The 23,516-nt window shown below is 43.1% G+C and overlaps 1 protein-coding gene across 6 annotated transcripts in view; it reads left to right on the forward strand.

The window, feature by feature from the left end:
- PROM1 (prominin 1) overlaps positions 1–23,516 on the forward strand; it is a 93,676-nt gene that overhangs the window by 18,944 nt on the left and 51,216 nt on the right. For all 6 annotated transcript variants that reach the window (XM_060148470.1, XM_060148471.1, XM_060148467.1 and 3 more), the window contains exons 3-4: positions 15,492–15,547; positions 21,023–21,228. In XM_060148470.1, coding sequence (XP_060004453.1) covers positions 15,492–15,547; positions 21,023–21,228 — 262 coding nt within the window. The remainder of the gene's footprint in view (positions 1–15,491; positions 15,548–21,022; positions 21,229–23,516) is intronic.

Raw genomic sequence — 23,516 nt, forward strand, 5'->3', positions numbered from 1 at the left:
AAGTGGGGTTTACCTCCCAGAGCCTCCACTGTACGTTTGAATAGTCACACCGTCCAAGCCTTTAATTCATGAAGATTCAACTCTATGTGCTGAAGAGTAAAAAAGAGAGAAATAACTTGAATAGTACAAATATTTCGTTCTACTGTTGTACAACTGCATTATGTAGTGGGAAGCCACCTCCTCTGTCAGAGCTTAAAAGTTGTCACTGCTTGCTTGAGACAAGAGATTTAAGGGACTTCCATGAATAATTCTTTTTTGCCTGCTTTCTGTTCACTGCATTTCCTGCTTGACCTGAGGACCTAACCCCCTGGAGATCAAACACCTCATTCTGTTGCTTTCTTCCTTCCACTTGCCTTTTGGCAAACTGCCTTTGTTTCTTTAAAAGTTTCTTCATGTGATACCTATTCTGGAGATCTGGTGGCTCTCATCGCATCATTTTGTCTGTGCTATCTGTGTCATTTATACACTTTTACTGTTGCGTGTTTAACACTGCCTTTTAATAGTTTGCTGTCTTAGATTGTACACTTATTGATGCCAGTAGTGCCTGGCACATTGGAGATCCTTCATAATCTCTTGCTTTTGTTTTGGTATTTTTGAACTTTTAAAATTATTGTACTTTCTCCCCTAACCACTACAAATTTCTTTCTCTATTTACTTAACAAAGGTTGAACATTTGCTATGTGTACTTTCTTGAAATACAAGTGTCACGATGATATCACCGAACTATCATACAGTAAAACCTGCAGGGCAGTGAGCCCTTCTGAAAGAGCATGTTGCTCTGCTTTTAATTTTTTTTTCTAGAATTTCCCTTACTGTCAGATTTTTGAATTTTTTTTTGTTTCTTTATTGTCAGCTGTTACTTTATCTCCGCTTTCTTCAAATCCTAATACTTCACTTTGTACACTTCAGCTTATACAACTATCTCGGTGAGTTGCAGTGGGTGGCTTCACTTTTTCCTGTAGAATTCAAAGTGTATTAACTTTGCGACAGCTATTTATATTTCAGAAACTTAAACTTTATTACCAAGATTGCTGCTTTTTTTACTTGCATGGGAAAACTCAAGTTTATAATTCTTTAGCCAGCAAGATTACCAAATTTAACAGTAATTAAATATCTATGAAAAGCTCAAGGGCGAGAAATAGCTGTGATGTGAGGAACATCTTGTGTGATTCAGACTAAAGGTGACAAGGGCTTCTGGGGATACCTGAACAGAGAAGGAATAAGTATTGGATTAAATCTGAATCATCAAGGGACTTCCCTGGTGGTCCAGTGGGTAAGACTCCATGCTCCCAATGCAGAGGCCCTGGTTCGATCCCTGGTCGGGGAACTAGATCCCACATGCAGGAACTGTGTCCGCATGCCACAACTAAGAAGTCCACATGCTGCAACTAAAGGATCCCATGTGCTGTAGCTAAGACCCAGCACAGCCTAAATAAATAAATAAAATAAATATTTTTAAAAAAATCTGAATCAGCAAATGAGTCCAATTGTATACATTGGTTTCTTGCTCATTATTTATTAAAATAAAACTACATTTATTTTTAATATAAAAACAATATACATACATACAAAGCAAATAACATTTTTTCTTGCTTTTTTTTTTTTTAATTTATTTATTTGGGCTGCGTTGGGTCTTTGTTGCTGTGCGCAGGCTTTCTCTTGTTGCGGCCACCAGGGGCTACTCTTCGTTGCGCTGAGCAGGCTTCTTATTGTGGTGGCTTCTCTTGTTGCAAAGCACGGGCTCTAGGCGTGCGGGCTTCAGTAGTTGTGACTCATGGGCTCTAGAGCGCAGGCTCAGTAGTTGTGGTTCAGGGGCTTAGCTGCTCACAGCATGTGGGATCTTCCCGGACCAGGACTTGAACCCGTGTCCCCAATATTGGCAGGCAGATTCTTAACCACTGCGCCACCAGGGAAGTCCCTCTCACTTTTTTTAAATTAAAAAGAATTTATTATTTTTAAAATTTATTTATTTACTTATTTATTTTTGACTGCGTTGGGTCTTCGTTGCTGCATGAGGGCTTTCTCTAGTTGTGGTGTGCGGGTTTTCTCTCTCTAGTTGAGGCGCGTGGGCTCAGTAGTTGTGGTGCACGGGATTAGTTGCCCTGCGGCATGTGGGATCTTAGTTCCCAGACCAGGGATATTACCCGCGTCCCCTGCATTAGAAGGCAGATTCTTTACCACTGGACCACCGGGTAAGCCCCTTATTCTTATTTTTTAATAAATGCATTTATCCTGAAATGCGGGGTTCTCATTTTTAATTTCTGGTAGTTTATAATTTCAGTTTTGATTTCCCCCTTTACCTACTTTGGCTAAAACCAATTGAGGAATTGAGAAAATTTTACTTTTTTGAAAAGGCATGAATGACAAAGAGTCAGTGTGAGTTGTTAGAGTCTACTTATTTAAAACATTACCCATCTTCCCCTGTGTACTACTCTGCCATCCGCCTGGGCTTTGTCCCGAGCTATGTGGGCTGCACACCTGGAGTGATTCCTGGTGAGTCTTCCCATGCCTCTCCCCTCCTTGCTTTCTGTGATTGTGCAACGAAATATATCCCTTCAGCTACCATTAGGGTATTGTAGAGGTGGTTAACCACATCTCAGAGTTTCCTTTCGGTGAGAGCACGTGGAATAAAATATTCCTTCTAGTTGAAGTTTTCCCTGAGCAATTGGACTGAACGCTTCTGGGTGGCTCCTGGGAGATTTTAGAACAGTGGCTCCCCCTTCAGGCACAGGTGTAGGACACAGGTGTGCCTCTTGCTTCCTATGTTCCTTTTCCACAAATGCCAAGTGCATGTGGAGTGCCTGCTTTGGGGGATGGAACCACGAGTCAGATGGCCTCCACCTGCATGGAGCTAAGGAGTTTCACCTTGTGTCCCTGGGCTTCCTTTTCTTTTTTCTTCCTTCTTATTTATGTTATACGTATCCCAGTAAGCCTAGGTAGAATAGGAATACAAATTTAAAATCCTAAAAAATAAAACACTAATTGGAAAAGGCACATAGACCCCAATGTTCCTAGAAGCATTGTTTACAGTGGCCAAGATGCGGCAGCAACCTGTGTCCATCAACAGATGAATGGATAAAGAAGATGTGGTGTATAAATATGTGTGTATGCATATATGTATATATATACACAATGGAATATTAGCCATAAAAAATGAAACTTGCCATTTGCTAAAACATGGGTGGACTTGGAGGGCATTATGCTAAGTGAAATAAGACAAACAGAGAAAGACAAATACTGTGTGATCTCACTTACATGTAGAATCTAAAAAAAAAACAAAACAAAACAACAAACTAGTGAATATAACAAAACAGAAGCAAACTCACAGCTAAAGAGAACAAACTACATAGTGGTTACCAGTGGGGAGGGTGGGAGAGGGGTAATAGAGGGGTAGAGGAGTGGGAGGTCCAAACTGTTGGGTGTAAGGGGCTACAAGGATGTATTGTACAACGCGGGAAATAGAGCCAATATTTTGTAATAACTGTAAGTGGAAAGTAACCTTTAAAACTGTATAAAACATAAATAAAAAATTTTAAAAATTAAATAAAATCCTAAAAGCCAAGTTCTTCTTGAGTAGGATTAAAAAAAAAAAAACCTAAATATTGAATCATTTAAAACTAGAAGAGAGAGGATGGAGAAGACTCCCAGGGCGGTAGCTTAGGTGAAAGAAGTTTCTTCATCCTTTCAAGTAGAGTGATGACTCGTTTATAGGAAGCAGCTTGAGAGACGAGCTTCTGTTTCTTAATTCTGTGGGAGGAAACTTCAGAGTCCACAAGGGCAGCCAAAAGGTGGGGACATAATTGTTTTTTTGTGTTTGACATTTCTTTAGCATTTATTTCAGGAATCCATCAGTCCTGTGTTATTGTTTTAAAATATTTAATATTTTAATAATTTAATTGATGTATCCTGGATAGAGGAGGTTGTCTATGTTCGAAAATCCTATTGGAGGTTGGCTGACCCAGAAGCTCAGCCTAATGAGATTTGGGCAGCAGGCTTCTGGGAGGGCGATTGATTGTGATGTGCTCACTGAATGCCACAAGGCTACTGAGGTGTAAAGTGACTGAATACTTGGGAAGCTTGCAAGGAACTGCATTTCTTTAAAGAGCCATTCCAAATATAACTTGTGCAACAGAAATAAAGCAGAGTAGAAATGAACGTCTACTCTGAAATTAACAGCTGACTTCAGAAATGAGTGCTTCCCTGCAATAACAGGGACAGACAAGTCTCCCTAAAGAACCTATTTGCTTACAGGTAAATCCACGTGTTCTACTGTGAGCATGTGTATCAAATCTGTCCACTTCTCTCTGTCAGGACTGTCCTCCCCCTGGCGGAGGCTGTCTGTCACCTGGACCAAGGCAGATGCCTCAACTTAGGGAAGAGAATGGGGAAGGGGGTACACAGTAGCCTCAAGGACTGTAGTAGTTACGGCAGCTGCCTCTCCGCTCTTCCTGGAACACACCACACGATGTCCTGCTGCACACCCTTGGCATCTGACTGTTCTCTTTGCTTGGACCGTTCTTCTGCATGGCTTATTCCTCATGTAACTTGGTCTTTGCTCAAATGTCATCTCCATCTCTGGCCATGCTCTCTAATTTAGGATCCCTCTCCCTAGTCCTTACGTTGTTTCATTTTTCTGTATGACACGTTTATTGGTATTCTGGTAAACATTTGTTATCCTGTTTATCAGACTAAATATCTTAAGGGCTGGGACTCTATTCTGTTCACCTCTTCCATACCATATCCCCAGAGCCTGGGACAGTGCCTAGAACGTACGTAGCAGGTGCTCATTAAATATTTGGTGTGTGCATAAATGGATAAACTCTTGCACACCTCCCTACCCTGCCCCTGCTGGCCTGTTAGTTCCTAGAAGCCCTCCATATGCTCCTTCCTGGCAGTGGCGTCTTTGCACGTGCCTTGCCTTTCAGCCGGATGTTCTGCATCCTCTTAGTGGGTGGCTAGTTCCTTCATATCTTCCAAATCTCTGCCTGTGCTTCCTCCTCTGATGGGGCCTTCCTGACAAACTACAGCAAGCCGCTGCCTTGCTTTTCCTTCCCCAGCTCAGCACCCCCTGATCATGCTCTCAGAACCGTCTCATCTTCGCTCTGTGAGCACCCACAGTGCTGTGTCATCAACCTCCCCTTTCTCTCCTCTCCCGTCTTGATTCTCTTCTGGCAAAATCCCAAATCTGTCTGCACCATTTTCTGTTTACTCCATCTTCTCATGACCATATCAGAGTAACTAACTGCTTCTAGAAAACGTTGCAACTGTGCCGACAGGACTTGCTTTAAATGTATATCCACAGATCTACAAACACACCACACTCCTAACAGAGTAAATGCCCTTCCTATTTGCATACTTTCTCTTCTGTTTCTCAAATTTCTACCCTGAACCCTCCTCCGTCAGCCAGTGACCTCATACTTCACGGAGAAAATGGGTGGAATCACATGGAAACTAACTCATCCCTCCGTATTTTTATTTCCAATTTTTCACTAGGCTTATTCAGACACTTAGAATTCTTTTCCCCAAATGGAGTCAATAGTCAAAAATATCGTTCTCAAAGTTTTGGAAAGAATTATCAATTTACCAGAAGGTCCTGAAATGGTTTATGCCACCACCAGTAATGTGTCGGGAATTTTTTAAGGTTGAATTAATTGTGTCTCATTACTTTCATATATATTTCTGATCACTAGTGAAGTTGATTGTTTTTCCATCTGTTTCCTTTTTGAGGAGTTTGTCAAATGTCTGTCAAATGCCTTCTGCCTAATTAGGTAGCAGAGTCACTCTTTTTAATATTGATTTCGTGTCAGCAGCTCTCTATACAGAAACCCTTTGCCTAATCTCTTTACTGCGAATTGGCATTAGGCCATTGGTGTTAGGGAACTTGTCATTTAGGGACGATCGTCTGGTCAGAAATAATCATCCAATTTCATACTTCCATTTTATAGATGAAAAGCCTAAGACCCAGAGACAGGAAGCTTGCTCATTTCAGACCATACAGCCAAATGGGAGCTGGCAGGACAGGGAAGCAAGAAGGAGGGCAAGGGAAATGGTTGGCTGGGAGGGAGGTGGTGTCTGCTTCGTTGTTGCCAATTGGGTTCCTGGTACTTGGAGAACAGCAGGAGCCTTGTTGACTGAACATGCTATGGCTGACAATGTAAGTGAGTAGTTTATCATTTTTGGTCCTGTCATGCATTGCAAGCACAACAGACATACTTTTATTTGTATCCATTTTACAGGTAGAATATGTTCATATGAAATATAGAGGAACAAAAATTTTACAAAGGGTCATAAAAAGAAATTTTAAAAAGGGTCCATTCTCCACCCAAAGAACAAAGGCTGGTTTTCAGATTTTTTTCCCTGGGCAAAGATTCTTTTGTTATTGTTTTTATATAGCTAAAGTCACCCTATATCCCCATATAGAATGTAAGCATAAAGTTATGACCTAGAAGAAAAACAAAAGGATATTTAGATCATCTGGTTTCAAACCCACTGGTCTCCTGTGTATGCAGATTATCTAGAACTGACTGTGCTTGAAGGTCTAGTCATTTTTTTATTATGATAAATGAGACTTAAAATAATAGGTTGTACATTTAAAGACCAGGCTCAATTAAGAACTTAGAGCTGGAGAGAAATCAGATTTTGTCTGATGTTTAGTGTACCATTGGAATGGCTGGGCTTTTAAGGTTCAACAATAATGATGATTTGGCATCTTGTTTTAGTTTGTAAGAAGTCTTTGATTTCTCAACCCCACCCCCTTTAGAGCTTAATAAAGAAGGTGAGGTGAGGGCTTCACTGGTGGCGCAGTGGTTGAGAGTCCGCCTGCCGATGCAGGGGACACGGGTTTGTGCTCCGGTCCGGGAAGATCCCACATGCTGCGGAGCGGCTGGACCCGTGAGCCATGGCCACTGAGCCTGCGCGTCCGGAGCCTGTGCTCCGCAACGGGAGAGGCCACAACAGTGAGAGACCCACCTACCGCAAAAAAAAAAAAAAGAAGGTGAGGTGAAAGACATGCAGGATTTTCTTTTTTTTTAATGATTTGCTTTTTTTTTAATTTAATTTTTATTTTATATTGTAGTATAGTTAAGATACAATGTTGTCTTAGTTTCAGGTGTACAGCAAAGTGATTCAGTTATACATATACATATATCCATTCTTTTTCAGATTCTTTTCTCATATAGGTTCTGTAACAGAATATTGAGAAGATTTCCCTGTGCTATACAGTAGTTCCTTGTTGATTATATATTTTATATATAGTAGTGTGTATATGTTAATCGCAAATTCCTAACTTATCCCTCCCCTCACCGTTCCCCTTCGGTAACCATGTTTGTTTTTGAAGTCTGTGAGTGTGTTTCTGTTTTGTGAAGAAGTTCATTTGTATCATTTTTTTTTAGATTCCACATATAAGTGATCTCATATGGCATTTGTCTTTCTCTTTCTGACTTACTTCACTTAGTATGATAATCTCTGGATCCATCCATGTTGCTGCAAATGGCATTATTTCATTCTTTTTTATGATTGCATAATATTCCATTGTATATATGTACCACATCTTCTTTATCCATTCCTCTGTCAATGGACATTTAGGTTGCTTCCATGTCTTGGCTATTGTAAATAGTGCTACAGTGAACATTGGGGTGCATGTATCTTTTCAAATTATGGTTTTCTCCAGATACATCCCAATAGCTGGATCATATGTAGTTCTATTTTTAGTTTTTTAAGGTACCTCCATAGTGGTTGTACCTGTTTACATTCCCACCAACAGTGTAGGAGGAGGATTTTCTTAAAACAAAATGTAACAAAACTTCTTAAGAATAGTGCCATGATTGTATTTCTAGATTTTTTTTCAAGGAAAATGTTCTTGCCTAGAAGAAGTTAGTTTATTAGATCTGATTTAGGTGTCTTGTTTAGGGCATGCAAGTTTTACTGAACACCTGTCACAGATGCATAACACTGGGTTAGGGATTATGAGATTTACATGGGAGAGAGAACATTTCCTACTTTAACAATCTCCAGTAGAGGAGACAAAATGTATTTATAGAGAATAAATAGTCCAGGGGACATGTAAGCCAGTGGATCATTCAAGGTCACAAGTGGGTGATGAGTTGTAGGTATTTAGTGACAAGGATAGGAGGGTTTTTTGTTTGTTTGTTTTGTTTTGCGGTACGCGGGCCTCTCACTGTTGTGGCCTCTAGCGTTGCGGAGCACAGGCTCCGGACGCGCAGGCCCAGCGGCCATGGCTCACGGGCCCAGCCGCTCCGCGGCATGTGGGATCTTCCCGGATCGGGGCACAAACCCGTGTCCCCTGCATCGGCAGGCAGACTCTCAACCACTGCGCCAGCAGGGAAGCCCAGGAACTAGAATTTTTAACTTGATAGTATTACAGATTCTGTCTTTTTGCGTTTTTTTGGTGAGGAGAGTGTTGGGAAAGGGGTGGAAGAGTATGTCAATGAAAGAATTTTGTTTAAATTTTTTTTAATATTCTCTTAAAAATTCAAGTGAAATCAAAGTATATACAGGAAGAAAAATCCCCCTTCACTCTGCTCCTAGTTCCATTCTCTGCCCCTCGTTTGGGGGAGGCCATGGTCAATAGCTGAGCCTTCTTTTGTCACATGACAGAACAAAATGGGGTGGTGTTGATTCCCATTCTCATGGGAGTGTCTGTGCGATCACGTGCACCTTGGTGCAGACCAAAAAATGCGATTCAAACATCCTCAAGGCCAGTGTTCCTTAAATGAACAGCAGAGACAAATGACGCTTTCCAGGAACGTCTTAGGGGAGGAAACGAATCCCGGGACTCCACAGGTACCTTGGCCATGTTGCCTGCCTGGATTTAACAGTGGTGGCAACACAGCTGCTGGACCATCTTACTCTCAGGCCCAGCGGCCCCCTCCCAGCCCCGTCCCGTCGTCAGGGAGGCCACAGGGCCCTGAGCCCTTATCCGACTTGCATCTTGGTCAAGGATTCCGAGCTTCAGGAGCCCCCAGAGGTCTCCCTGCTCCTGTGCAACGTGAGAGCCTGCTTCCTCTAAAAGCACTTGACATGATTTAAGGGCCAGCCTGCCCAGTCACGGGCTTGGCTGCATGTGGCCTAACAGGGAAACAGAATCCCCCGGCACGGATCTGTGTGAACATGTGGCCGGCGGAAGGCTGCAAGGGCCAGACTGGTCCCAGATGCTTTTCCAAGAATTGCTTCCTGTGCAGCATTTTTCTGAGCTCTTTTCTGGAAGAGCGAGTGAGTGCCATCATGAATTCTCATGCAAGCCGATGTGTGTCAGTCCTGCAGGGAAGCTGCTCCAATCAATTAAAGGAGGACTGCACAGTCACGTGCTGACAGCTGAAATGAAGGGCAAAACCGCACCAAGGGTGATCGAATTGTATTTTAAATACGGGAAAGGGGTCTCGCCCTCTGGAATACTTGATTATATACTTGGAGGCAGGGAGCATACTTTTGATAAGTTCTAATAAAGCCAGCTTGGCTTCCAAATGTCTGAAGCATCCATCCCTTTATAAAAAACCAAACCAAAGGGTTTAGTCATGTTCATGGAGGAGTTGAACAGCAGAAGGTAGAGCTCCGTGAAACTGAAAGGTACAGGACTGTGGCTACCTGAAGGGGTTGTTAAAATGCATTCTCTCGGGCTTCCCTGGTGGTGCAGTGTTTGAGAGTCCGCCTGCTGATGCAGGGGACACAGGTTCGCGCCCCGGTCTGGGAAGATCCCACATGCCGTGGAGCAGCTGGGCCCGTGGGCCATGGCCGCTGAGCCTGTGCGTCCAGAGCCTGTGCTCCTCAAAGGGAGAGGCCACAACCGTGAGAGGCCCGCGTATCGCAAAAAAAAAAAAGCATTCTTTCAAGTACTAAATTTGGACAGACTCATTGCAGCCACTCCAGAAGGATATGGTGAACTCCAGGACCTGAGGCAGTTGCATCGTTTGGGTCCCCACATCCTCACCCACACCAGCCAAAGGAAGATGTGAGCCAAGGAGCGGGTGGGTACCGTTCATTCCAATGTCAAAGGACAGCGAACATATTTAACCAAACCAGGCGGCTCGAAGATGGGCTTGCTAAAGTACATTCTTCAGAGAAGCAACACTTAACCTTGCGAGTGACAAACCAATTTAGTTCTGTCGTTTTTGATGGAAATCTTTGCAAAAGGCATATATTTATTTGCCTTTTAGTTTTGCACACACCAAACATAAGTTGATTTGGGGGGTTGTTCAGGGCCATCATTCAAGGTCGGTTGTCCTCAGAGACGACGTGTGATCTCCCGTCCTCGAATTAACTGGACCCCGATGACTTGGCTGGGGGCTCAGGCTGTCAGGAGTTGCCATGCCATTAATGGTGGTGACAGGGCTGCTCACATGTGCTCTGCTCCAGCACAACTGCGGGGCATACCCATTCTATGGGGGAACATAGCTGGCGTGGCTGAGTCATGGTTAGTCTTCTGTGCCCACTTGGCCAGGCTGTGGTAGCCAGTGATTTGATGAAATGCTCATCTAGGTGTTGCTGTGAAGGTGCTTTGTAGATGTGGTTCACACCTACATGTGAACCCTTTCAGTGTAGGGGATTACCCTCAGTAATGTGGGTGGCCCTCATGCAATCAGCTGAAAGGTCTTCAGAGCAAAACCAGATTTCCACAGGAAGAAGAAATTCAGCTTCAGGACTGTGACGTCAACTCCTGCCTGAGTTTCCAACCTGCCCTGAGATTTCCAACTTGCTAGTGCCCACAGTTCCTTAAAATCAGTCTCTCTCCTTCTCTCTTTCCCTCTCCATCTCTATCTCTAGCTGTAGCTCTAGCTCTGCCTCTGTCTCTATCTCTGTCTCCATCTCTTCTATCTCTGTCTCTATCTCTGTCTCTATCTCTATCTCTGTCTCTATCTCACCACTTACTGGTTCTGTTTCTTCAGAGAACCTGACTGACAGAGGCAGTTATTCCCAAAGTTTGGGATGAGGGTGGTGAGTAGTGTGTAGCTGGAGAAAATTCTAGCCCTCTCCCCATTCCAACCACTGAAGAATCAAATAAGCAAGGTCCTTCCATTTTTCCTGAGGCAGAGTTTATGATCATCAAGTTCTTTCTCTGAAGTAACCGCGTTCTGTGTAGACAGTGTCCCTCTGTGAGCCCATGTGGCCATTTTCATCTACCCTAATCTTGTGGCTTGGTGATGGGATGGTTGACACAAGTCTGCCTCTAAATAAGTGAGGAGATTTTTTGTGGGTTTTTTTTTTTTTTTTTTACCTTGTATGCTATCTTAACTCACCTCCATTCGAGCCAGTGGACTGATATCCAATAAAGGACCTCGGCTTTGCATCAAATGATGGTCAAACATATTTGTATTTATATACTTTAAGTTAAAATAAAATGTCTAAGGCATGAGTCTCTTCTTTTTATTTTTCCACTAACCTGTCAGCTATCAGAACAGATCACACCTACTATGCTAATGCAATGTATATTTAAACATTTTCCATGCAATGAGTTGGCTCCTTAAACATTTTTCTTGATTAAAAGGTAAACTGAGTCAAATTATCCAAATAACCAGAAGTTTCTTAATTTGTTTGAATTAGTGAGATTTTCCTGTCAAGAGAAGAATCAAATTTCATTTTAGAAATCAGAATCAGGAAGCTCTAAAGCATAAAAACAATCCACAGAAAACCTAGATCAAAGAGAGAAGACAAGCTTCAACCAACTGCAGTGGAATACCTCTGTCTGTAATCCAGCATAAGATCTCTTCCACATGGGGCTCTGGTGAAAGTTCTAGGGACCACATACAAATTATGTAAATGTACATTTTCACCAACTACCTTTGCATCTTGATTTATTTTTTAAATTTATTTTATTTATTTATTTTGGCCGTGTTGGGTCTTCTTCACTGCACGTGGACCCTCTCTAGTTGCAGTGAACGGGGGCTACTCTTAGTTGCAGTGCACGGGCTTCTCATTGCGGTGGCTTCTCTTGTTGAGGAGCACGGGCTCTAGGTGCGTGGGCTTCAGTAGTTGTGGAGCACGGGCTCTAGAGCGCAGGCTCGGTAGTTGTGGTACACAGGCTTAGTTGCTCTGCATCAGGTGGATCTTCCCGGACTAGGGATCAAAGCCGTGTCCCCTGCACTGGCAGGCAGATTCTTAACCACTGCGCCACCAGAGAAGCCCGTGGTACATTTTTAAATTAAGAGACCTAACTTAATTGAGTTGTCAAATAGATATTATCAGCAAAATCTTCCCAGGAGCACTTAAATTTGTCACAGATCTGATAAATCACCTGCCAACAACTGGGGTTTTTAAGGCTTCGCAGCCTTAGGAGGGACCCAAGTGATATCTGAAACTTGGGGGCAAGGAGGGATTGAGAAAGAGGCGGATCCCTCCAGATGGGACGGTGGCAGGTTTAAGAAGGAAGGGAACTTACTTACGAGGCTTGTCTTGAGCAGCTGCAAGATGAGTAGATCTCCGCACCCACCTGCCTGAATCTTAAAAGTTTATGTAGTGGTCTCAACTGGATTCAGTTATGTAGCCCATTCAGATGGTCTCAACTACACATTACTCTCTCAATATTGCATCCTTGAACCCAGTCATAGTGTGGGATGGGTGGGCAGAACGGACGTTCCACGGGCAGGGGAGGGGTGAGCAGCTTCTGAGTGCCTGGGTCCAGCTCGCAAGCCAACCAGTGGTCACATCCTGTCCACGGCCCCCTCCAACGTGAGGATGCAGGCGATCCAGAGGCTGAGACGGTTTCCACCGGAAGCCTTCTATGACCTGGCCAGGAGAGACAAAGGCAAAGGACTGGGATGCAGCAGAACGAGTGTGACACTTGGGAACCATGAAAAGTGTGGGGCAGAAGTGAGACCCCGGTTCTTCCACGTGCTTTCTGAGATGGACCGTAATGGATTCAAAGTTCTCACCAGCAGTGAACCTATTAGATCTGAGATAGAATTTCCTAGTGTGGGGTCCCATGGGCTCCCGGATGAGGTGTGAACAGCAGAGGGTTAATGTCGGGGCTTGTCAAATAAAGATGCTTGGGTTGTGCTGTACAGGCATTTGTGATGTTCACTCACCCTGATTAAGAGCCGCTTAATTAGAGATACACAGGGAAGCCAAGGGAAAAATGGATATTGTGGTCCTGAGCGTGAAGGACGCCCATTCTGTGTTTTTGTGACAGGGGATGCTGGGAAGGAGGGGGCATTAAGGAAACAGATAGAGGCCTTGAGGCTTTGGGGGAAATGGAATTGCTCCGGGGTGAGAGTGGGCAGGGTTATCTGCCGCCTCTGGGCCTGTGCTGTCCAGTGCGGGAGCCACTAACCACGTGTGTCCATGGAGCACTTGAACTGTAGCTTGTCTGAACTAAAGGGCATTGACACCGGCTTCTGAACTCTTAGTATGAAAATAAGACTGTAAATAGCTCATTAATATTTACACTGATGATATCTTGAAATGATACTACTTTGCATATATTCAGAGTAAGTAAAACATATTAAAATTAATTTTAAACTAATCATGTTTTCAAATGGAACTACTAGAAAATTTGAAATTACTTATGTGGCTTGAGATAGATTTCTGTAAGACAGTGCTACTGTAAACCACGGGAAGGGAGATCATCTCTGCTCCAAAGTCTTGGGATGGGTTTTTAGCCAGTACAGCAAGGATCAGCTTCGCCAGAGGGTCAGGGCCAGCTGGCAGCCAAAGGACAGGGATCACCTGCCAGTGAGTGTTGTCGTTGGATGTAGTTGGGACCATGCCTGGGACACCCAGGACCACCAGCATCACAGAAGGATTCAGGAGGAGCTGGGTCTTCAAGCAAACTGATGGGGACATCTGTTTGACAGAGAGGAATGTCACTGTTTCCCAGAGGTTGCCATGGGTACACAAGCCATGTTCTCTGGCATTGGCTCACCTCCACAGAGCTCTACTAGAGCAGCGCCTGTTACGTGTGTGCAGCAGACTAAAGCAAAGAGACTGGTTCAAGGCCGGAGAACACCTGTGATCCTGGGTTGCCCCCAAGGTACCTTGGAGAAACTCTAGGGTTCCCAGGGTTCCCTACCAGTTTGAAAATCTCTGTTCCTGCAGCACATCCTTTACAGGTCTGATCCACGTATCTATCTGCTCCGTGCAGGTGGGAAGTTGTTTTCCAGAAGACCCTGTGGGGAAGTGGCTTGCTTTGTTTCCTGGCCTGTACATGTGAATGTCTTTGCTTTAAAAAAGGGTTCACCGTGGGGTTTCATTTGCGACCCCCAGTAGTATACTTTGGAAGTGCTTATAGCGGATACAGTCCTAGCATTCCAGAAGCTCATTCCTGGGGCAGAAGACAATGTGCAGTGTGGGAAGGACCTCGCACCAGGGGAAGGAAGACCTGGGCCTGGGTCTGGCCTCACAAATCACTGATTTTAGACAAGTCACCCTCCCTATCCGGCCATCAGCTCTGCTATATCATTACTAGATGGGGGAATCAGGATACGAGGTGGCTCCTGAGCTAGGTGAGAATTTTAAAATGCCCCAAATGAGCATGCCCAGAAAAAGTCAGTTTTGCTTAGCATTTGGGGTTTTTCTTGCACTGCTTGGAGAACGGAGAGAGACGTCTCATGTTCAGAGCTCTCGGATTAGGTTAATTGTAAGATTCCTTTCATTTGTAAAATATTATGTAGTAGAAGTATTAAAGAATAAATTGCATTTGTGGTTCCAAATAATTAAGAAAGCAATTTCATGGGCTATGGGGCAAAAAACAGTAGGGATAAATGGAGTCAATTCCCTAAGGAAATCTGATGTTCCTAATCTGCGTGCAAATGTTAATGCATTTTCCAACTTAAAAGAAACATCACATTTAGAGTTTAGAGATTCATTATCTCCTGTGGCTAGTGGTGCTGTCAGTCCAACTTGGCTTACGTATATTAACCAGCAAAAATCATGCGCCCTGGTCACATTAAAACTTTAAACCTTGTGATTCGGTGTCCTGTCAACATGTTCATATAGACCAGGAGGGCAGCCTTTTTCTGTGAAGGGCCAGATAATAAAGATTTGAGGCTTTGGAGACCATGTGGTTTCTGTCGCTCTGCTCTTGTAGTTTGTACGGCTGAGCAGGCAGAATCAACATATGGGTGGGGCGGTGTTGGAAATTTAATAAATAATAATTAATTAAACTCGATTTATTGACCAAAAAAGAATCAGCAATGTCAATGTAACATTTTATTAGTGACTGTTAATGAGGTGTATGTAGTTTGCTGGTAAATATTAAGGTGTTTGTGAGAAATTGAAAACTCTTAAAGATGGCAGCCCTCTAATTTTGCCACTGGCAAAATCGTAGGTCGAAAATATTTGTTCTCCATTCTTTGCTTCTGGTTAGAGCCTCATTAGGTCAATTATTTACTTGCGCTAAGAAAGAGGAATAAAAGTATAAGAATACTCTATTGAGGTTCAATCATTTGTGAGCACATATAGACCTTTATTTTCTAAATATGCATTTTATATTTTTACTGAAAAGGTAATCGTGCCATTGTTTTGTGGCTTTTTTCCCCCAGATATTTTAAGAAAAGTTGTACAGAAGGAGTTTGACCTGTCAACGGATTATGAGAAGGTAATTTTGATGGATGAATTTGTTAGCAGAAAATAAATATGAGCAAAACTTTGGCTGATTTGAAAGTAAATCTTTAAACAACCAGTTGTTTTACCTGTGAATTTAGTAACCTTTCTTGACTAATGGAGTATTGAAATGCCTTATAAATCCCATTTGAACTACACCAGAAATTTCAAAAGTAGCATTTGAAGAAACATTCGCCTTTCAAGCTGTATGTTATTGAAAAACTAAAATTTCCTTAAAGGAAGTCTTATGCTACGTTTTTTAGACAAGGGATGAGAACCCCTTAACTAAATGGAATGGTTTGAACGTCCCTAGAAGCAGGCATGCGTACTTTTCACATACACATGCATACTTGTAGAAGAAAAAGAATTAATTCTTACCAGAGCTCTTCCACAAGGAAGTGATGTGGGAGCTTGTTGTTAAAAAGATAAGCAGGGCTGAACAGGTGGGGAGGCGGCTTTGCTGGCGTTCCAAGCTGTAGGGACCACGTGAGCAGAGGATGAGGTGTGAGGGGAAGAAGCACGGGGATGGAGACGGTGGGTGAGAGGAAGGGGAAGGACAGGTGAGCTGGGCCCAGATCAGGGGAGGGCCTTGGAGGCCTCACTCAGATGAGTGGACAACAGTATTGTCAGAAAGTATCCAGGCACCTTTCATGTCTCTACTTAATACCAAGGTTAGGGTTAGGGTGAGGGCTAAGGTGCTGTTAATTCAGTCTGTTTGCATCCACGAGATTAACTTACCTAAACAGAAGAGTGTGTTATTTCGATTTTGGCCTGTGATGAATGTCCGCTGCCAATGAAATAAACAGACGAATGTTTTTGCATTGAATGTTAGGATAATAAAAATTAGTTGAATCTGTTTGTCAAGCTATTAGTCCTGCAGGGTCAGACGATTCGTTCCATCCTTTCCTGGTACAAAGGTGGTTGTCAAGACAACAATAAAGGTACCAGTGGACTTTTATTTATTGAACGGCCAGCACAACAAAGGTGAATGACAGTGTCTCCAACGGGTGTGACGGCCGTGAACTCTTGCCCAGTGGTGGGAACAGTGGCTGCATATTCTCAATTTGCAATAAAATGATACTTAAGGGAAAAGTGAATGCAGAAGCCAAAGAGGAAGTCCTCATCTCAAGGCCATTTATGTGTATAAAAGAGGATGAGCCAGATACACACGAGTGCCTACACCTTCCCTCCTAGCACAGAAAGCATTTTCATTCCTCAATGCCACTGGCTTCATTTATATCTTCCAAACATGTTTGCCCGTGTGTGCCTGCTTCCCTGGGCAGAATAAAACGACCTTTGCTTTTATATTTATATTGAAAATTTGCATGCCGTTAGCAGCCCAGCCTGAATGCCAGTTAGCTCTGGCAAGGAACGAGTTGGGCGTGAGAGGCTGAACTCGCTCATCTGGGCCCAAGCCTTAGAGGACCAGGTCCTCAGACTCTGAGGTCACTCTCAGCAGCCTGACAAGTATGCGCCGGAGTTGGCTGCCACCGTCCACGGCAGGACTCTCGGTTGGACGAGTCCTTTATGGTTGGCTCGATATTAGACTTGGAGTTCCTGTAAGCTTGGGGACCCCCTACTTCCCGATCTCCTCTCCACCTCAGGTGTCTTTACAAATGGATAAAAACCGTTTGGGTGGAGCTGGTGTAGAGAAAGGAGCCAGAACTGGGCCCACATGAATGAACGGAATCCTACCCTAGGTGTGGAATTGGGTCATGTTTTCCAGTTATCCAAGGAAGAGGGATTTGGTTAAGCAAAGACCCCAAAGAAGCCAGGGCTCCTTGGGAAGGGAGCTTTCTGATTGGCTTTAGGGAGATAAATGCTGGGTGTGTTTGGTCAGAGTCCCCGAAGCAGACCCGACCCTGAGTCAGGGACTCCAGGGCAAGTCACTTATTTGGGAGGTGCAGGGAACCCTGGCTGTGAAGTGGGAGGTGACACAGTGGAGGGAGGGCCGCCTGTAGAGGGTGTATCATTCCGCCACCCGCCACTGGGGGCAACAGAGCTCCATCCTGTTAGAGGAGCTGTGCTAGACACCGAAGACACCGGTGTGGGAATTAGCCCGTGGGGAGGTGAAAGAGTTGAGGTATTTATACACCAAGACTGAAGAGGCACTTAATCATAATCACGACACGGGGCTTGTTTTAAAGACAGATTCCTGGTCTTACCCAAATCCCCTGACACTTCTCCAGGGGAGGGGCCTGAAGTGAGTGTTTTTAACACACACTGTGAGGGGTTTATGATTGGTGAGGTTGGGAGGTAACAAGCCCGTGGGGCCCGGACCCAGGAAGGGAGGCTGGGGTCACTCAAGATGCCCTGTGGGTCCCCAGGGGCATGTTACATGAACTGCCCATCCCAACATTTCAGATGATGCCGCCTTTAAAGGTTATTACCATCACAAACATTGTTCTTCCGCACCTGTGAAAATCTACCAGCTAAGGCAATGGCTTCCAAACTTGGATTTCCTGGACCAGACAATTTGAAAAACGTCATCCGGGGAACACCATGGAGCCACATAATTTTATTTAACCACATGAGGACATTTTAAGTCAACTATAACAACAATAATGACTCTGTCCCTCTTCATACGTGTGTCACCTCCCTCTTCCAAAAAGAAGGATAGTCATAAATTGAGCAAATGAGGTGAGCACTGTGAAAGGACAAGTGTAGGACTCCATGGCATCAGGAAGGAGGGATGTACAGCAAACCCAGACGTCGTTATCAAGACAGACTTCCTGGAGAAAGCAACATCCAAACTCAGACTTGAGTTTCATCGGCGGAAGAGTGGTGGGAATAAGGTTCAAGCAAGAGGGAGCCCAAAGTGAGGAAAGGGAGAGAGACCATGATGCTTTCTGGGGACTCGAGTGCTCAAGAAGAATGGGGACGTGAAGCCAGCATTAAATAACATAGGACCACGTGGAGGAGTTTGAATTAAACATGGTGGGACTCCATGGAATGCTGTTAAACAAGGGAATGATACCGTAAGATTGTCATTTTAAAAAGGACACTTGGAAGTTGGTGCCTTGGGCTCTGGGGTTCTAGGCAGCCCCTGATTCTCTGTTTCATGGAGACCATGTGGTTGTGGTTGTGTGTTAAGCATTTATAACTTTCCCTCTGGTTCCCCTTGTCCATAACTAATTAGCATACTGATTAAGAACCTTTCAAGAAATCCAGTGTAAATCCAAATGTGAGCCCTAGAGCTTGACTGTACCCAAAACCCTGTTTGTCTAATAAATGCTCCCTTTATGTTCCGGTCTTGTGTCATCCTCCCCTCCCTTGATCTCCTCTGTGTGGGATATTAATGGTCTCAGTTGCGGTTAATGACTCCAGTAATGTTTTCTGTTTTCTTGATGCACGCTGCCTCTGCTTGCACAAACTCTGCGACGGCTTTGACTTCCTCAGCCAGAAAATGTAGTCTTGATTCTGAAGGTAAAGTCCTCACTTGTTGTTTCATGTTGCTCCGTCTAAAGCCCGCGAGTGGTGTGACGCTTTTGCCAGAACTTTCTGTTCACTGTCATCTCCACTGTGATGACTTTTAAATTGTTTCCTTTTTGTTTCTGCCATCATCTTCCATCTTCTCTTTCAGCTTTTGTAGCCCACGAAAGAAGAGCAACCCATCTGCAAATTTAAACCTTGAGCTTCTCTTCAACACAGTCCATCCACAAAGCACTCCAGAGATCTTGGTATATCAGGAAATAATTTAGGTTCTTGCCAGATCTTGGCCAGACTTTGGGGTTCAGTGTTACAACTTTTTTTCTGGCTGCGCCATGCAGCTTGCAGGATCTTAGTTTCCCGACCAGGGATCAAACCCATGCCCCCTGCAGTGGAAGCGTGGAGTCCTAACCACTGGACCACCAGGAAATTCCCAGAAACAATTTCTAAAAATAGTAACAATTTAGACTATTTGCTGAGAAAGATAGCAAAGTAAGTAAGAATTTGGAGTGTCTGGAGCTGGCTTCTCAGTTGGCCAATGATGTGAGTCTTCAAGGGTGGGTTACACACCAGCAAATAACGACTTTTCATGGCCGTGGTGTCCAACTTACCTTAAGAAGGCTGCATCAAAATTGCAATCACTTTTTTTCTTTTTAGCATTTTAACCTTAATATGGAAGTAGATAATATTCAAGTGCCATGTGCACCTTGCTTAATACGCATAAGCGTTTGCCCACGAGTTAGCTAATACTGACTGAACATTTGCTGTGTGCTGGGCACTTTGCTAGTTGTTTACACATTAACTCATTTAATTATCTGTCCCTCACAATATGCTGATGACATTAATGCTAATGTCACATTTCCTAGTTTAGAGAATTAAAAGCCGCCCCTGCTGGGATTTAAAGCAGGTCCTCTGACTCCAAGTTCACTGCTCTCTCCTAAGACATCACATTTGCTTCAAGGAACAAGGCTTGGGTTTCGTTTTCCTTTGCTCAGCTTGGCTTCAGAATGTATTGTTATCTAGCTGGTCCATTACAAACCTTTACAGGTTGCAAACCGCCAACCTGTAATTTTCTGCCATTCTTTTAAAGTGTCTTGCTTTATGGAAATGTGAGTAACTGCACACATGAATTGGAATGAGAACGAGTTTTATCATCCTGTTGCATTAATTTTTATTTAGCCTGGAATAAAGCCATCAGTGATTATGAAAACAGGTTTAGGTCACTTGATTGTGTCTAGCTATTGTGCTAGTACCTAGGAACCTAGGAGCTATCTGAGACTTAGCTAGTGAGGCTGGGCTCAGCAGCCTGAAAGGGGCACTTAGCAAGTGTCTGCTCCACGCCAGGTACTTTCCATAGCACCTCATCGCTAATCATACATTATCTGCAATGTTCACAAGGTACGTATAAGGTACCTATTTTATTATATGTACCTTATACGTACCTTATAAGGTACGTATTTTATTCCCAGTACATGGGTGGGGAAACGGAGTGGCCTGTGAGTAACATGTCTGATTTGGAAAGTCTGAGCCTTTTTTTCTAAATTTAGATATATTCCAGATTCTTTCATAACAAAATATGAATTTGTCATTAATCGATCCAATCCAAACTACTTTGAATCCTTAATAACTATTACTAGTTCTATCTTTCTGGTGAAAAACATCCTTGGTATAGATTATTCATTATGCAAGGACTTCTGCCAAAATTTGTCATGCCGTTTAAAAACAAACAAAATACCTTTGGGGTTGAAATGACACCATTTGCAACTTGACCCTGAATTTGGCTATTTTCCCAAAGTTGAAAGAAGGTAGTAAGTGCTTGATCCCATATTCTGGTAACTCAGATCTCTGCTTCCTTTGTTTCAAGAAGGATCTTCAAAATGGACACACACACACACACACACACACACACACACACACACACCCCTCAAGATTTAACTCATGATGGCAAATAGCTTAAAAAGCATGGAATGTGTACACTGTGGAATGTTCTACGTGTAATTTTATGTTACAGTATGTGCTGTTTCTTTTGTTTGACTTGCAGATTATCTACTATGAGATCGGGATTATTATCTGTGCTGTCCTGGGATTGCTGTTCATTATTCTGATGCCTCTGGTGGGGTTTGTCTTTAGTTTGTGTCGTTGCTGTAACAAGTGTGGTGGAGAAATGCACCAGCGACAGAAGAAAAATGGGGCCGCCCTCAAGAGCTACTTCACACTCTCCCTCTTGGTGATTTGTATATTTATAAGGCAAGTAGCATCTTGGACAACAGCTGATTGTGTTTTAGGTTGATGAGAAATCTCTTGTGTTTTAACTGTTGAGCATGAGTTGGAAACAACAACAAAATACAAAAAACAGAAAACAGAAAAGAGAGAGCAAAAATGCTTGCCCAGCACATCACTATAAGCAGAAATTAGTGCTGTAACCAGGCTGCTCTAGTTTATGTGATAAGCCAACCCCGTGGTTTTTTTCATTTTGAAGCCATCCTGATAAATCTGGAACTGAAGAAAGCATTCACCTCCCAGGACAGTGCCTCCTTCCTCGTAAATAGCTCTCTCGAAACAGGCAGCATGCAGGAAGGCAGAGCAAGTATTTCTAGTTGATTTGTACGTCCGAAGGGATCTTTTGCAAGGAAATTTTTTTTTAATTGAAGTATCGTTGATTTACAATATTATGTTAGTTTCAGGTGTACAGCACAGTGATTGTTATTTATTTATATATATATAAATATATGTATTTGCTTTCAGATTCTTTTCCCTTATGGGTTATTACAAAATACTGAGTGTAGTTCCCTGTGCCATACAGATGGGTAGAGTCCCTGAATTGGGGAATTGGAGAATATTGTTGGATGGAGTTAACTTTCTAATTATATGCCCAGTTTTTTTTGTTTTTTATTTTTCTCATTTTTATTAGGAACTTAAAAAACAATCTTTATTTTTAAACAGCAGGTTCTTATTAGTTATCTATTTTACACATATTAGTGTATACATGTCAATCCCAATCTCCCAATTCTAGAGTTGCTGATACGAAACAGTCCCCAGGTGAGATGCAGTGAGAAAAGCAGTTTGTAGACCACGTGTAGAACACAACACCAGTGATTAAAAACAAAAAAGGAGGGGGATGTGAACACTTGGTTATGTTTGCATAGAGACCCTGGCCAGGCGAGTTGCCTCTGAGAAGGAAATTGGTGGCTGTGAAGGGGAGGGAAGCGAACTCGCTTCTTACTGCAACCAGACTTCTTGTTTCTTTTGAATTATCTACCACACTCAAGTATTACTTACTGAATTAAGTACACCAAAAATTAAATTTAGAAAACCAAAAATTCCCCACAAAAAGCAAAAGCCAGTGCACTGCTACTGATTCCAAAGCAGTCAGTTTTTTTGAACAGATATCCTTCTGCTGAAAATAGTGAAATAATAGACCTTAACACAGATGTAGAGAATGGACTTCAGGACATGGGGAGGGGGAAGGGTAAGCTGGGACGGAGTGAGAGAGTGGCATGGACATATATACACTACCAAATGTAAAGTAGATAGCTAGTGGGAAGCAGCCGCATAGCACAGGGAGATCAGCTCGGTGCTTTGTGACCACCTAGAGGGGTGGGATATGGAGGGTGGGAGGGAGGGAGACGCAAGAGGGAGGGGATATGGGGATATATGTATATGTATAGCTGATTCACTTTGTTATATAGCAGAAACGAACACACCATTGTAAAGCAATTATACTCCAATAAAGATGTTGAAAAGAAAAAAAATAGACCTTAACAGTATACTTATAAACAGGATCCAAGTGAATGTGTTAGCTAATTTCATGCACCCTTGCTTAACCACTAGGTAGTTTTTGTGGGTGTGTTTCATCTGCAAGACGGGGGTGTGGGTTTCTCTGTCTCTCTCTCTCCTGTTTCCCTCTGTGTCCCTGTTCTCTCTGTCCATAATTTGAATTTAACTTCTTCTTCACATTGAATTCTGAAAGGCAGCTTAGGATGGGGGCAGTGGTAATTACAGATTTCCCCTGTCTCTCTGCTTTGTGTTTGAAGGATTTTCAGGAATGTACAGACCCTACAGCTGTGGGAGTAGTGACCTCCCCCCAGCTACCAGAAGAATGTCCCTTATAGCCCAAAGACCATTCAGACCTTTGTGCATGTCCTTTAAGCCTGAAACTTACATCCTTCATTCATCCAAAGACTTGGACAGCCGTGTGTCTTCCTTTTTGTATACCCTAGACATCAAAGATGAGGCTCAGGTGACAAAGTGCCTTTTGAAAATACTTGCCCTGAGGGCTTCCTGTTAGCATGATTATTTATTTAACAAGTTAAGAATTTTCACTTGATATAAATACATATGATGTAACTTCAGGAAAATTCTTTATTGCATGTACTCATTTACCCAAATAAATGTTCACGTATGTAATAATGGGCTTTCAGTTTTTTTTAATGGAACATATGTCCTGTATTGGGTTTCTGTTTTTAAATTGCACTTTTATTTGCATTACATATAATTATGCAATATACACTTTATAGTTCACCCTGAACTGATTG

The sequence above is a fragment of the Lagenorhynchus albirostris genome, chromosome 4, assembly GCF_949774975.1.
Source record: "Lagenorhynchus albirostris chromosome 4, mLagAlb1.1, whole genome shotgun sequence".
Classification (NCBI taxonomy): Eukaryota; Metazoa; Chordata; class Mammalia; order Artiodactyla; family Delphinidae; genus Lagenorhynchus; species Lagenorhynchus albirostris.